Below are 15,957 nucleotides of genomic sequence, written 5' to 3' on the forward strand. Positions count from 1 at the left end.
ATATGAATTTATTACACCTCCTTGCACCAACAGCTTGGCATGAACCATCATTTTCCTGCCTTCCTTCCATCAAGTGTCTGAAAGCCAAACTCAAGACCACTGGTTGTAAGACACATCTGCTAAAACATTTTTAACCACTGATATTTTTTAAATTTTTATTTCTCTTAACAGAGTTGTCAAAGTGGAAAATCTAGAAGTTTCCTACAGCCCTAATCACCCTGACAGCCTGAGAACAGGAAATTATCTGCAGATTTACTGGGCACATACAAACAACTTTTACTGAGCACACAAACACCTGCTGCTGTGCCACTGTAAATTCCTGGAATATCATTTAACATAGATGAGCATTGCAGGAACACAGCAGGAATGAAAGGCCACTTGCAAAAGGAGAGAGCAGAGTAAGGAAAATGGATTGGAAGCCTAGGGGCATAAAGAAAAAGGAATGTTTGGAAAAAACTCATTATAATTTTTTCTCTTTAACTCCACAGTAACAACAACGCTGAGAACAATAGCAAAAAAAAATAGGATTGAAGCTAATTTTCAGAAGACATGAATTCCCTCAAGTTGACTGATAAATAACAGTGTTTTCTCTCCTCCTTTTTTTTCTTTAATGGGACTCAAATGATTCAGTTTAACTGCAACTGGTTTTCCCACCCAGCTTTCTACTACTCCAGTCAAGGCAAGCAAAGCAGGGTGACCTTAATTTGTACATGATGCTGATTTTGATTCAAACAAAAAGTACCAGTGCACCACATAGCAAATATAAATTTCAGCAAAACCATAAAGTTTAATCCCAATTCATTGCAGTCCAACTGCCTCCTTGCAAGTCTAAACCACAATAAAATTCCTGCAGCCCTTCATGATCAGCTCACAGAGCTGCCTGCACAGCTCTATGGACATGCACTACCAATAAAACACAGGCTCAGTTTCCAGGCTTCTGTTTAGTCCTGAATTCTCAGAAAAGAAAAATTTCTAATGCCATCCAGTTCTGAACAATTAACTAAGTCACTATCCTGACACACAGCCTGAGAAGTGACAGCTTTGCCTTCCCGCATGAATTCAGGGAATCTGAATCTATGACAGCAAAAAGCAAATCTATTAATTCCAACACACTTTCCTTACATTTTCATGGCTTGTCACCAGCTTTCACAACATAAAACCATGCAATTGTTTAGACTAGAAAAGGCAGTTTACCCTGCCCAAATCCCCAAAATTCTGTTCACAGCCCTGCTTTATCAATTCTGGGGTAATACAAAAAAAGGACAAGGCTGTTGCAGAGTTACAGAGAGAAAAAAAAAAAAAGAGAAAAAAGAGAAAAAAGAGGAAAAAAAAAAGAGAAAAAAAAAAAGAGGAAAAAAAAGAAAAAAAAAAAAAAAAAGAGAAAAAAAGGAGGAAAAAAAAAGAGGAAAAAAAAAGAGAAAAAAAAAGAGGAAAAAAAGAGAAGCCCACAATTTCCTCACCACTCAGGTGATGGGCTCCCCTGCCACAAAGGGACACTAAGAAAAGAGTAATATCAACATCAATAAATAATCAAGCTTTCTCAGGGGTATTAGTTGCCCTAGTAGAAGGTTATCCATAAAACCCTGTGCCAACCCTCTTGCAGGTTTGACTGAAAAAATCACCTGATCACACACTTCTGCCACAGGACCTTTGGTTGTTTGTGCCAAAGATGGATGGCCCTGCCTGGAGGGGCACTGCTCAATATTTTGTTTTATTCTTGCTGTTAGCTCCGTGGGCCCATGCATTATTCACTGCACACTATGCAAACCCAGCTCCACACAGAGAATCATTAATTTCCTCTCAGGTTTCTGCACAGCTATAGAATTTCTGGGCCTTCAGCAGCTTTCAGACTCACTCACCACCCCACCTCAGAGACCTGTGCCCAACCTTGTCCTTTCAGGCACTCAAAGACTGAGGATTAACCCACGTTGGGGTCACATTCCCCATTCCCAGCAGGGGTTTTCAGGCTCTGCAAACCCAGAAAAACCTGACTGCAGGTGTGATGGGACATCCAAAACCCTTTTTGGGGTCTCCCCTCACCCCCCCAGGTAAGAGCTGATGCTCTCCTGCCACAGCTCTCCAGAAACTCACCCACCAGCCTCAGGAATTGTGGTACAGAAATAAAGCATCACATGCTTAACACTCCTCCTCTCCCTGACTGGTACATTATGTGCTTCTTTAGCACCCACAGATCAGATATTGCACTTCTAATTGGGGTTTGTTGTTTTGTTTGGGCTGGTTTTCTGTTTGCTTGGGGCTTTGGGCTGAGATTTTTTTTTTGTGGGGTTGTTTGTTCGGTTGGTTGGGATTTTTAATCCCACACTCACTATTTGCCCCCAGATTAGGTAAAATCTAAGTGCAGATTTGAGGGTGAGTGGCACATGATAACTATCTTGTCTTCACTATGATGCTGTTGATATTTAACAGATAATCAGATTAACTAAAAAACAGCAGAGAAGCATTAGTATGTGTTATCACTTATGCTAAATAAAGCATCATCACTTTTTTTCTCTCACCATACCTCCTCTTCTTTACCCTCTTCAACAGCATTATAATAAAGTCAGAAATTTAGAGGGAAAAAAAAGCCTGCAGTAGATTGTTCAATTTTTTGTCCTGTCTAAATTAAAGTGACTCAGACAACAGAGTTTCCACCATTTCCTCTGGGACACAATTCCACAGCCTCATGGATCTGCAGTCAGACTTTTGTAATGCCCAAAGTAATTATTTCCTTGTTTTTATCTCATTCTATTCCTTTCACTGTACATTAAATATTTCTCCCTTATTCCCTTCCTTCCCTCTGAGGTACTCTCCTCTTCACAACTCCATTCTAAGGCAGAAACCCAGAAATTAAATGGATTTAGAAACTATAAATCTTTGCTCAGAAGAGGAGAAATTTATGCCACTTTTGTGTACTCTCAATATGTTAATTTGTCACTCCTGGAAATAAGAGGATGCTCAGGAGGAATATTCCAGGCAGAGAAAACATCCTGACATATCTTTTTAAAATACAAACACAGCAGGTGGCATATTCTGCCCTTAGTTTAGTGCACTTGCTGCTTTTCAAACCCACATTCAGTTTGATGCAAATATCCCATCAACTGCCAGTCAGTCCTCTCCAAATATCCCAGCATTAATCACCCCCAGATTTCTCTCCTCCACTCAAAAATTACTTTGTATACACCTTCACTCTGGATTTACACTGCAATACTACTCAGGATTTTTGCTAAATTTCTGCTTGAGATTCCCAACTCTGACATTTTCTTTAAAAACTGAAAATTTGAAAGTTTACCTCACTAAGCAAAAATGTATAAAGGAACTACTCAAATTTTCTCAGCTTTAATGGAGATTGCATCTGAAGTCTGAATCTGATGAGTGATCCTTCTGCCATCCCCTACAAGAGGAAGAGTTCTGTGGGTAACCCAAACTGGATAATCCAAACACTCTCCTGTATTCTCTCCAGCAATTCCAGCATGAATTACACTTGGCAAGCAGGATGATACAAGTTTGGGATTTATGTGCTATTAATGCTGCTGCTGTTTCATGTTTTAAATACCTGCAAGTCACCCTGAAGTCAGTGACCACTGGGAATTACACTAAAGGACTCAAGGAAATTTAATATTTCTTCCATTGAAATGCTCATTTATTGAGCATTCTGTTAGCAGTAGCAGCTTTTGAGGATGGAAGAAAAATCTCTTCAAAAATCCAAACAAACAAAAACTAATTTAAAAAAAAAAAAAAAATCACACCAAAACCCAGGAGTGATTCAACACAGGCAACTGCTAAGGGAGCTTCAGAAACCATCAAGCAACATTCCAAAACGTTACTTCCCAACCATCATCAGAAATATTTTTCTATTGTTGCTAGAAAATCAAAGTTCAAGGGTAAAGCAGATGTCCAGTGCAGCTGTACTCTGCATGGTAATTTTTTTTTTTTTTTTTTTACAATAAATATGCACAGAAATCTTAATAAATGCATTATAGGACATGGAAATCTTTGGCACATGGAAAAAGCTTTATTATAAAAGATGCAAAGTTGAGTGTTTACTTTAAAAGGGTTATTTTTGCTCAGTAAGTTCATTTAAGGACAATTAATTATACTTTCTTATTTTTGCAGGCTCTGGCCTTGGCAGTCTCCAGGGTTATCCCTGTGCCAAGAGAGACACTGTGTTTATTTCCAAGCTTTCCACTTCTCTGATCATTCCTGCCACGTGCTGATAGCTGTTAGCACATACACCATCTCCCATGTTTTAATCATAAAAATATTTACTGTTTGCGTGGGAAACCCTATTGCCAACAAAAAATTTATTCAGGAAGCTGGGGAGATGTTTGGACCAACATTTGCATGGCAAAGATCCATTTTAAAACCATTTTTTTTTTTTTTAACCTATTATTTTTACTAGCTCATATGGATTTATTCTCCCTGATTCAGGCTGGAATGTTTGAACCTCAAGTGGGGAAGCTCTTTTTCAACAAAATGACTATTCAGATTATATTTGGGGGTAATTTCAAGTGGGGCTGGATTTAATTTAAATTCCCACTTCCTAAAATAAACAAACAGTGGGTGCAATGCAGCATCCCTGGCAGGTACTGAATGCACAGGAGGTCCATGGGATCAGTGGGATGCTGGCAGCCAGCCCTGGCTCTCCTCACCTGCCTTGCTGGGCAGGAGAGCAGCAGAAAACTTCCAGAGAGGAATGAGTCAGTGCTGGCACAGGGCAGTGGGAGCCACCCTCTGAAAGTCAAATCCACCAGGTGACTGCACCTGGGCAGCCAGAGCCAGCAATGCAACACAAAATTCCAACAGTGGAAGGCTCCAAGCCAGCTCTTTGAAGGGAAGGAGCAAAGATGAGTGACTGGTTTTAGGTGGGTGATGGCTGGTGGCTCCTGGATGTTTAATTAGGTTTAATTTGAGGCACAGCTCAGCTGGCACAGGCTCTGACCCGAGCCCAGTGATGCACTGAGGTACCCAGAATATCCTGCTCAGCCACTCTGATACAGGCAGCAGTGTTCTGCAGAGTGTAAATACAACAGGCTTTTCCTTTCACAAGCTCATTCCTTTCCATTACTGAAATAAACAGTGTGCAACTGTCGTGTGAACACATGAGCAGAGCTATGAAACACCAGCTGAGCTGCAGGAACAACAGGGAAGCTGCTGGTGGTGTGGTTAAGGCTCTTAAAATATCAGCAACTGGCAAATATAACAGATAAATATATGCTTTGCTAAGCAAACCCAGGATGGGCTGCTGGTAAATCCAAAATATTCATATCAGTTTGGTTTGTGAAGAGAGATGCTCAATCACTGTGAAATTAAAGACAAGAACTAGATGCTGTATCCCACATTTCAGCCTAAGGAGAAAATTTGCAGCCATGAGCTATCTCACAATGACTCTGATGGACAATTAGTTCAAAGAAAGGGAGAATATATCAGTGCCAGCCACCCTCCCAGCCTGAGAGCATCCAGCAGCCCACTCCAGAGCTTTACTTTATGCCTGCTTCCTCAGTGTTTCTGTCCTGGCAAAGTCCCTTTCCTATTTCCCTTTACACCTGCTCTCCTCCTACTGCTGTAAATTCACCATATTCTCCTTCCCATCACACTCTCCATCCCTAACCCCCACCCAAACACCAGGATCCTGCCAGCTGCCACCCTTCTTGCTTGACTGTGGCACTGCTCATGTTTCTGCTGCTGTTTCTGTTTCTCCCTCATACAACTGCAAAGAAAACATTCTTCAGGGTATCAAAAAAAAAATAAATAAAAAATAAAAAGAAACCCACAACAAAACAAAAAGAAACAGTAATTTGTGTCTCTAAAGCATTTAGTTCTTCAAGTGTTCCAAAGTTACTACACAACAAAGCCATCCCTTCAGGTTTAATAAACAATTAAGAGGGAGAAGGGAGTTTTATTGAAGAGACTCCTTAGGAGAGAAGAGTTGGTGCCACTGCAAAACTGGCAATTGCCTCTGAGTGGGGAATGAGAAGGTAACAAGAAGTTAAGGAGCACTTCTGCTCAGCCACTTGACAAACACCCCAAATAAAGGCCAGAGAAACACAGAACAGACTTTCTATAGAGATACACCTCTTTTAAACAGGTGGGCATGCATGGAAAACACCAGAAATAGCTCATTGTTGTTTATTTTGGTGCTTTTCTTAAGAACAAAGAACAAATCAGTAAAAATTCTTGGTACCAGCCCAAAGCAGTGGAGTGGAGCTGGATGGACACAGCCTCTTGCCTAAGCTGGTTGGGTTTTTTTTAAACCTACCTCTCAGCCACACACCTCTGAAGAAACATCAAAACCATGAAATATTTCCCTGAGAAATGAGTGACTGTGGGAGAAACACACTGCACTTTACATTTTCAGCAACAACTGTTCCCATTAGATTGCTGAATTCCCACCTAGAAATGCAGAATGAGATTTGGGCTGCCCACACCTAAGTGGGGACATGTTGACAGCAAATCCCTTTTCTGGAGTAAAGAACCATCAAGCTCAGCAGCTTCTCATCTTGCTGACAGAAGAGCTCTTCTGCTTATCCAGCAAATGCTGCTGCACTTCCAGTAAACATTTCTAAAGGAAGGAAGGCCCATTACAGAGCTTTAATTCCTTCTCCCTCCCCTGCTTTGTGCCCTACTTCTGCTAGGTCACAATCACACAGGCTTTTCACTCCTACAAATCAACACTCCTACAAATCATCCTTATCTTCTCAAATAAACAAATCCACGTGGCACCATTACCATCCCCAATTCCACACTTTGACAGTAAAAAAAATTAAAAATAAATAAAAATAAAAAAAAAAGGATCCTGAAAGGCCACTTCACAAAATTGGTATTTTTGCAAATTTAGGATTTCTTTTCTCCCCTCTGCTATTGAGGGCTGACCTTTGAGTCAGTACTAAGGGGAGGAAGATTCAGATTGAGGAAGCAGCAAGAAATTCAGCAGTGCTGAAGTCAAAAGCACAATATTCCAGTAATATCCCCAGCACAGCATGAAGCCCTTCTTCTGCTCACACAGGTAATGATACTTGCTTCAGATTCAAAGAGGGAAGGATTGATCCTCAACATAAAAATGGATAAACCCTGGCTGAAGTGGTAATACCCTTGATTTTGTTGTTCTTTACAGCATTGCAGAGGACAAGAGTGGAGCAGCCCTCCTTCACTCTACAGCTGAATTCACAGCCAGGAGCTGCTTCCCAGTGATTCAACACAGCCACTACCAGGAATGAAGCTGAGATTGACAGGGATGAATGTGGGGAAAAAAGTGATAAACTCTGTTTCCTCTGTAAAGCCAGATCTGAAGCTGTTTGAGCTAAGAAAACATGAGATATGGGACACTTTGAGCACTCCCAGCACAAAGGGAGCAGCATGGCTGAACAAAGAGCTGTGCAGAACCAGAGCTGGCTCAGGCTGCAGCACTGATCTGTGCCCACACAACATCATCAGCTGTCAAACCCCACAGCCTTCCTGAGAGATGAACTCAAAAATATCAAGGAACAAGAGCCAGGTCCCATCCTCCCAAAATTCATAAGCAGCTCAATCATTCTTCAGCTACATGAGCTGCACCACTTCAAACAGCAGCAGAATTCACCAAGAAGCTCTGGATTCCCAAGGCTGCAGTCCCAGGGGGACCCAGCTGGAGAAAAGAAATCAAACAAACTGGTCTTGGATTGATTTACAAGCACTACTTAAAAGAAAACAAGAAAACCAGAGGAGACCAAGTACTAAGTAGGTCCTTTCTTCCTGGGGTTTCTTGTCCTGTTTTACCAGGACTTCCCAGAATCACATCATCTTTAACTGGGGCATTAAACAACACCTTAACAGCCTTCATTCTCCAGAGGTCCTTGTTTGCTTCAGCTGAAATATCTTTCTTATCAGCATTTTCCTCTGGAACATGCAATGTCCTGTCATCCAGTTTACAAAGTATTTGACATCTCTGAACTGCAGTGATAGATGGGATGTATTTATTGGAGATTAAAAAAACAAGCAGGACTGATTAAATGATGCATGGTCCAATTAAGACACAGTAATTGTCTCCTTCACCATGAAGATGTATGATCTTTAGGGCTCACAATAATGAACTCTTTTTTTGTTATGTAATGATAAGTGCACAGAAAGACAGGACCAGGCTGTGAGAAGACTTCACTGATGCCATCAACAACACCCACCATTTTTGGGTGCCTGCTCTTCTTCTCTGGCTTTGCCTGGAATGGCATCAAAAGTCTGGGACAGCACCAGGCCAGGAAGGTGGTAGGGTAAGAGGTAGGTAAGGATGCCTCAAAAAAAAAAAAAAAAAAAAAAAAGAGACCATCTAAATGAAGGTACATCCAAGTAGTACCATCCAGCACAAACAGGGGAGAACACAGCTAAAGAAAAAAATACAAAAACTAGGAACTGTGAGTGGTATAAAAAAGTGACTCCAGGCCAAATGCACTGGCTTAAATAAACCAAGTAATCCTGCTCCATAAAACGTTCCAGAAACACCATAAGAGCCATATACCACCTTCTTATCCAGAACACAGAGCCAGGGAATGCCAGCCCTTCCAAGGGGAGAGGAGTCCTCTGCTACTGAGGCAAGGAGCCACAGAAGGTTTCCTGCATCTCAGATGGAGATGTTCACAGCAGCAGGTGAGCCCTGTGTGCTGCTGCTTTTTCAAATGCATTGCAAGGAAAGTATCATCTATGAATGCTCCTAGGAGCACATTTTGGAAGCTCAGTTACATTTTTAATCTGTGCATTACAACTCACCGAGGAAACAGACTGCAGCAGTTTCCATAAAAAAATGAAGGAATGTCTCTCTAGAAAGACAGAGGGTTTTATATAGCAATGCACACACACATCCTGCTGCTCATCACCCAAACACTGCAAGAGTTTGTGGGGATGTCAAGCAGGCTGCAGGATTTCTGTGCTAATGCAGAAGTATTGCTCTCATCAGTCAGCAAACCCCTGCATGCAATCAGATTTCGGTAGGTGGATTTCAGACAACATCTGCTACTTTTATTCTTTTTTTTTTTTTTTTTTTTTTTTTTTTTTTTTTTTAATTAGGGCCACGTTAAATCAGTCTCAAATTTGCCCATTGCCAAAATATTTAAGTTCCAATGCACACCTCTTATTGTACATTCAGTGCTTCCCATTCAAGCAAAGAACAATACCTGCCAATACACATTTGTGCACCTCACTTATAAAATCACTATGAAAATTACCAGAGGCATAAAGCAACTATTATGATAAATAATGAGCTTTAAAAAAACCCACACCATACACACAGTGAGAATCAGAGACACTGATCCTTCTGTGCTGAATGTTATTCAAGAGGATTGTCAGAGCAATGCTGAACAGATCAATTTATTTCCCTTTCTTCTCCCCACTTAACTGGATTTCATATACAAAAGTAATTGTTCCTATAAGAAACAACCCCTGTCCATGGCTTTCGAGGTTCAAAGCCTCAGACCTACATCTTCACTACTATTCGGGTTTCCATGGCAACAGATGATGGTGCCTTCTGAAAAAAATATACTTTAATATTCTACAGTAAGTGCCCCAAATCATTCCCGTAATATTAATGAAAACCGGAGCACGTGGGCCTGCACGCAAAGCATAACAGACTTTAAAAGTACAATTAAAGAAGAAAAGCAGAGCTCGGGGACTTGCAGGAGGGTGGATGGTTAAAAAGGGCTCTGCGTTTGTAAAAGAGAAGGATTATCCCTCGGAGAATCACAAACGCCTTTATACACACAGTGACCTTTCGTTGCCGCTGTCGAAAGAGGCAGTTTCACAACATCACCTTCTTAGGATTAATTGTTTATGTATTAGAAAACAAATCGAGCCAGCCAGGGATAAAAATAAAGTGGAATTGTGGCGCTAACAGCTCCCCAGAGGGAGAGAAAAGTGATTATTGAGTTAAATGGCTGCATTGTTAACAAGTGCCACACAGAGCAGCTCGCTCAGAAAGGCCCGTTTTTCACCGCCAATTTACTGACAGCAAACCCTGGGCAAATGAACTCCTACTAAATTAAGGCTTCCCCCAAAAATTTCCTTGCGGTTTGCTCCCTTTTCATCTCCTCTCCTCCCGGACCAGCCGTGTGTGATGAACTCCCAGCTGCCGCGAGTTTGCGATCTGGCTTTTTTTTTTTTGGGAGCATCCACATCCGAGCGCTCCAACTTCCAGCAAAAGGAGGAGCAGGATGGTGGGAAAATTAAATCACTGCCAGCAGCAGAAAAACAAGTTAAATAATCTGGTGTTCAGGTCGACTGCCCCCATGTAAACTCTCTGTCCTACTTTCCCCCCCCCAGATGCTTTTTTCACAGCTGCAAATTACTTTAATCTATTTATGCCCCTGTTGTGCTAAAAATCCTCACAGAACAGACAACAGGAAAGTGTGCGGCACTGCAGGAACACCCCACATGTTCTGGTGGGAGGAAAACCTCACATGGACTTTCAGGAGAAGAACTTCCCTAAGAAATGCTCCTTCAGTTCAAAAAGAACCGGGAACCACTGTCATCACCTGGTGCTACCTCTGTGGCTGGCACGGAAAATAAAGCGTTTAAATTAGCAGCTGACCCTAGAGCTGACAAAAAAAGTTTAGAACCTCGACAAGCATATGTTGAGTTACAAATAAATAGAGATACTGCAGAGAAGGGGAAGTAATTGCTGGGGAGAAGAGTTATAAATAGAGCGATAGAGAAATAAAGAAATGAGTGTTAGCCAGCTCCCTCAGGATGAAACGAGGTATTCCAGGGAGAAGCCATGAGCACTCTGCTGTCTCTGTAGTATTCCTAATTTTACGTTGGGGATGATACAAAGCAGCAGCAGCAGCTGTGCAAATCGGATAGGAATTGACTACATTTCCTCTTGGATTGTGCCTTCCCTATTTCCTAGCCCAGCGATCACTTAATAATTTTTAAAAGAGAAACAACACAGCCAACAACTTGCAGAGTGATTTTTCGGGATGTTTAACAAAAGGTTGCTGTATAAACGCAGTAGGCTTTGAAAAATAATCGGAGATGGGAGGTATTTGCATCCTAAAAGTTATGGAGAGAGCACCACCTGATGGAAGATGGGGAAAGACACCGATGGCAGCGACTGGAGCCACTCCAAACTTCACCGAATTTTCAGGGACAAAGTGCACCTGCTAAACTTTGCTTTTTACCATAAAAAAGTAAAAATCAGCTACAGGGACAAAGTCCAGACCGATACACTTCACAGCAGGTATTTATTTTAAGAGTAGAAAACTTTCTCCTAATTTCAGTACTACAGGAAGCTCAGAAAACATTAGTTATTGAAATCAGTGCCTCTTACTTTGGATAGTAGGACACATGCTCAAATAGGAGGGAGAAGGGGATACTGATGATTAAAAAAATCCTCACGGTTATTATTTCCACTGAACTGATAATTAAAATATTCCACGGCTTTCCTAAAAATAATTTAAATATGTTAAATTTACATGTGTTTAGTTATTACAGTATCTCCCTCAAATACAAAGTGTCTTCTGCCCCCTTAAAACTTTGCTATTTTCACAGAATACTCTTCTTTCTAAGTATCTGACTAAATGATTCATCAAAAACCCAGGATCTAATCTCAATTTATATGACAAGTGTCAAGAACATGAAAACAGTTGGAAGGAGAGAGAAAAGGGGGGGGAAATAAATAACTCCACATATTGCTTACTCAAGGAAGCAGTTATTTAACTAGGTTAGATTTCCCAGGCTCTCTAATAAATCTGTTCTTTGTGCAGTTGCCTAGCAATGTCAGCAAGATCCCGGAGGTGTCAAAGCCAGCCGGGGTGGTGACAGCTCCTCCTTGGGCGAGGGTCTGCCCGGCCAGCCCAGGGCTCAGCATCTCCAGCACGCCACTACTGCTGCTTTAAAACAGCGAGACGGAGCCATGCGAGCTGCTCCCAGTCACAAAAACCTCCTTGTGTTTGAGCTCAACTTAGTTTCGTGCCTCCAGCACGCCTAAGTCACAAGAAGTGAGCTACATCCCTATGTTAAGCGACGTAACACGGGGAAATTTTACTGGTCTTACATATACAGGTAGTTTAAAAATACTTTTTTTTTTTATTAAGTCAAGAGGGAAGAAAGCTATAACTGCTTATTTTTTTAGGCATGAGCACAAACTGCAGTGAGAAAATTAACGTATTGCGAGATCCAGTAAAAAACAAGACCCATGTAGCTTTGGATTACCTACAGAATAGCACAGGAGGAGAGAGCCAGCTCTATAAGCACCTGTCATCTTCAAGTAATTCAAACTATGCCTAAAGGAACTCGTAGGAGTGGGAAAATAGCCGGCTACTATTACTGTACACATGCCAGGGAACAAAGTACTCCTTAACATCAGCCACAGAGAAAGTGACAATCGAGTGGCTGAGCACCCCGAGAAAGTTCCTGGCGCTGTGGCATGCAAGGGGTGAAGCAGCTGCCGCCAAAGTTCCCGGGCCAGCGCAGACCCCTCTCCCTGACCGGAGGAAGGGAAAAGCAGCGGCTCCCCGCGCTGCACACCCCGCGGGAGCCAACTCCTGCCTCGGGCTCGCAAACGCTCTCACCACCAAAAACCGCCTCGCGTGTCGCGAATCCCGCAATAAAGGCGATGCTGTCACCTCTTGCCACACGCAACTTCGGCAGGAGCGAGCCCCCCCGGACCCCGCACTGCCGGGCAGAGCCCCCGCATCCGCGAACCTCGGAACCGGCGGGGATCGATGCTGCTCGCTGTCCATCCCCTGCCGAGCTCCTCCATCCCCTGCCGCCCCCCGGATGGCACCGGGAGCGCCCTGCGAGGCCGGAGGCGAAGAGTTCGGGCTGCCGGAGGATGGAAGAGCGCACCGGGCGGGCGGGCATCACTCACCTGGGAAAACCTGTCCGTCCGCCCTGGGCAAGAGCTGCAGGAAAAAGAGGATCGCGGCGACGCCGGTCATCCTTCCCCGGAGTTCAGCTGCCCTCCCCGCTGCCGCGGAGCCGCTGCCTGCCCGCCGCTGTCCCCCGCATTGGTGGCGGTGCGCGGCGCGGCCCCGCGGAGCTGCCCGGCGGAGCCCCGAGCGCAGCGCCGGCCGCGCCCGAGCAGAGCCGGCCCCGCTGCCCGCGGGGCTCGCCCGGCCCCCTCCCCGCCCCGGGCAGGGCCGGTGCCGGGTCCCGGTGCCCGGTCCCGGTGCCTAGTCAAGCCCGGCTGCGCGCTCGCACAGCGCCCCGCGGCAGCGGCTGGAGCGCAGCATCGCTCGGCGCTGCCAGGTTTGCTGCTCCTGCCCAGCTCCCTGCGAGGCTGGCGAGGGGCTGGCGTTAAGCGGTGGGCTGGGATTGGGGGTGGGATTGGGGCCGCGATGGGATGGGATGGGATGGAGGGAGCGACCCTCTGCTGGAGGCACGGAGGAGGTAGGGCCCCCAGCCCTGCCGTTTGATGGATGGGCTGCTACGAGCAGCTCACGGGCACCTACAGCTGAAAACAGTGATTTCCATCCTCATTCGCTCCACTTTCGGGAGTTCACTGCCGAGCACCGAGTCACACCGCACCCTGGGCGCTCCTAAGGCTGAGGCAGGGAGACAGTTCCGGGCACAATCGCTGCCCACAGGGAACTTCTTGACCCAAAACGCAGAGCTGCCCTAAGTGGGGGGAAAACCCAATAGGTCTCGGATTAGTCTGGAATATGCACACGAAAAGGAGAGCACTGAGAGCTGAGCAGCACCGTGCACCGGCCAGCGCACACAGCGCAGCGCGGCCGGCTGTGAGCCGGGCCCGGCTCGCAGCGGGGCTGGCACAGTCCCGGCTGCTAATCCCGGCTCTTAGTCAGTCTCAGCTCTGAGTTAGTCCCGGCCTTGGCACGGCAGGCCCGAAGGGGGCGGTGTTGGACCGGCGGCGGGAGCTGCCGGGGGTGCCCCGGGCACGGGCAGCGCTCCCGTTCCCCTTCTCCCACCCAAAGCCACCGCACCGCTGTGCCTTTAAAACAGCCGCCTGGCCTTTCACTTTAAATACTACGAGATTTATAATTACCGGAGTATGGAAGTTTCTTAGGGGCCGAGGTGTCCTGGTGCGATAGTCAGAAATTATTTCTTCACGCACTATTAGGGTTGGCTTGGGGAGATTTAAAAAGCAGGTGCTTGTGGCACTTGGGGCATGGCTTGGTGGTGGGCTTGGCACTGCTGGATCCAATGATCTTAGAGGTCCTTTCCAATCTGAACTGTTCTGTGGTTCTGGAGTAACCACTGAGGAATTGCACATTGCAGCCCTTGGTTAAGCAAGAGCACCACTCTGGGAGCAAAGAGAGCATCAGTTTGCAGCTAATGCTCCTCCTCAGCTGTTCACAGCCCTAGTCAGAAATGAGCTTGAGAGGTCCCTGTGTGTCAGCAGAGAATGGTTTGGTTTGGAAGGATCTTAAAGATCATCCAGTCCCACCCCTGCCATGGGCAGGGACACCTTACACATATTCCAGGCTGCTCCAAGCCCTGCCCAGCCTGGCCTTGGGCACTCCCCAGGGGCAGCCACAGCTTCTCTGGGCAACAAAATCCAATGCCCAGTCCTAGAACCCCTCCAATCAATGATGTGTGACCCTGTCTTTAGATGTCAGCATCACTTCAGAAATTAAGGCACTGCTTATCTTTCATTCAGCACAAGGACAATCACAAGCACAACTGTAGATTAAGGGAGAGCAGAGAACAGAACAACAAGAAGAAAACCTCACTAAGTAATCTGCTAGGCAGCAGAAAGGATCCAGCCAGCACAGTAGACATAGAAACCACTGGAATAATTTTTAGATCAGTGCAAATTGCCTGGGCAATAAGAACAGAAAATCTTGAAACACAGGGATGCTCTGTAAGAAGCTAATAAAACAGTAGCAAAGGACAGCTGTAAAAAAACTCTAAATAAAGTTGTTTTCATATAAACTAAATAAAAGGGAAAAAACAGAAGCAAGTCTGGCATTCATGTTCAGAATGACAAAAAATTTATAAACTAAATGACTTCCTGAGGTCCAGGAGAACTCAGGGAGTGAAGAGGAGAGAAACTTAATACTTCTTACAGGGGAGATATTCAAACCAAGAAGTCTGCATCACAAGCAAGGTGAAGAAGGGTGGGAGGGAAGATCTGGATAGGGAAGAAAGGTTGGAAATAAATTGCCTACAAGAATCCAGGAAAAAACTGACAAGAGATAAACTGTCTTGGGCATCAGCTAGTGCAAAGGCAAACATTAGGCTGAACTAAAATCAGGCTAAAAATCTTATGAAGAGTTGTCTGAACTCAAAAAGTCTTGTGAGAAAGGAAGCCAAAGAAAATAAGATGCAGGATGACTGCAGCAGGAACAGGACAAAGGAAAACTAGGCATATGTAAGCACAAAATTGCAAAGTCTGAAATTATTTCAGTTAATGGCAAAGTCAATAGATATTTGTAACCCAGGAGGATTGAAATAGTCTTCCAGACAACAACAGCATCTTTGAGGACTAGATATATAGTGGTGGGATGAAATCCAGCTATTAAAAGAAGTTGTAAGGCGGGAGAAGGGAAATGAGAAAACATGCTGCAGATAAGGAATGTGTAATTTAAAAATAAAGAGACATGCCACCAGTATAACTCATTTACTGCTAAGGGAACTCCTGAAATTCAAACAGGGCCATAATGTTGGTTCATAAACCATCAAGCAAGACAGGGACAAGCTGTGTTCTAAAACTCAGGTGTTCACCAAGCAGTAACACACACAAAGGCTTTTATAATAGGTGGCTTTGGAGCTGGCATGAAGAATTAAAACCCCTACAAAAGGGTCTTATTAGACTTCTACATTTCAGGACTAGTCTGTATTACATGACATTATTTTCTAAAAATTGTGAAGAAGAATTCTAAGTCTGATCCCATCCTAGTGTACAACACCACAGCTTATTTTGCTGTTACTAGTGACTCTCTAGTGGCTTAAAAAAGGAAACAATGACAAACTGAAGTTTTCTTGAGGCTACTTGACTCTGTAAAATTGTTTCCTCACTGGGTCAGATGAGACAAA

The 15,957-nt window shown here is 44.3% G+C and overlaps 1 protein-coding gene across 3 annotated transcripts in view; it reads right to left on the reverse strand.

Annotated features, from left to right (window-relative positions):
- Positions 1-13,170, reverse strand: part of PTPRT (protein tyrosine phosphatase receptor type T) — a 439,066-nt gene extending 425,896 nt beyond the window's left edge. Inside the window, exon 1 of one of the 3 annotated variants that reach the window (XM_056507593.1) lies at positions 12,827-13,170. In XM_056507593.1, the coding sequence (XP_056363568.1) occupies positions 12,827-12,896 (70 nt within the window). In that variant the 5' untranslated portion in view covers positions 12,897-13,170. The remainder of the gene's footprint in view (positions 1-12,826) is intronic. The other 2 variants (XM_056507591.1, XM_056507592.1) reach the window with 2 other exon arrangements.
- Positions 13,171-15,957: the final 2,787 nt, after the last annotated feature.

Source organism: Oenanthe melanoleuca, chromosome 20 (assembly GCF_029582105.1).
Source record: "Oenanthe melanoleuca isolate GR-GAL-2019-014 chromosome 20, OMel1.0, whole genome shotgun sequence".
Classification (NCBI taxonomy): Eukaryota; Metazoa; Chordata; class Aves; order Passeriformes; family Muscicapidae; genus Oenanthe; species Oenanthe melanoleuca.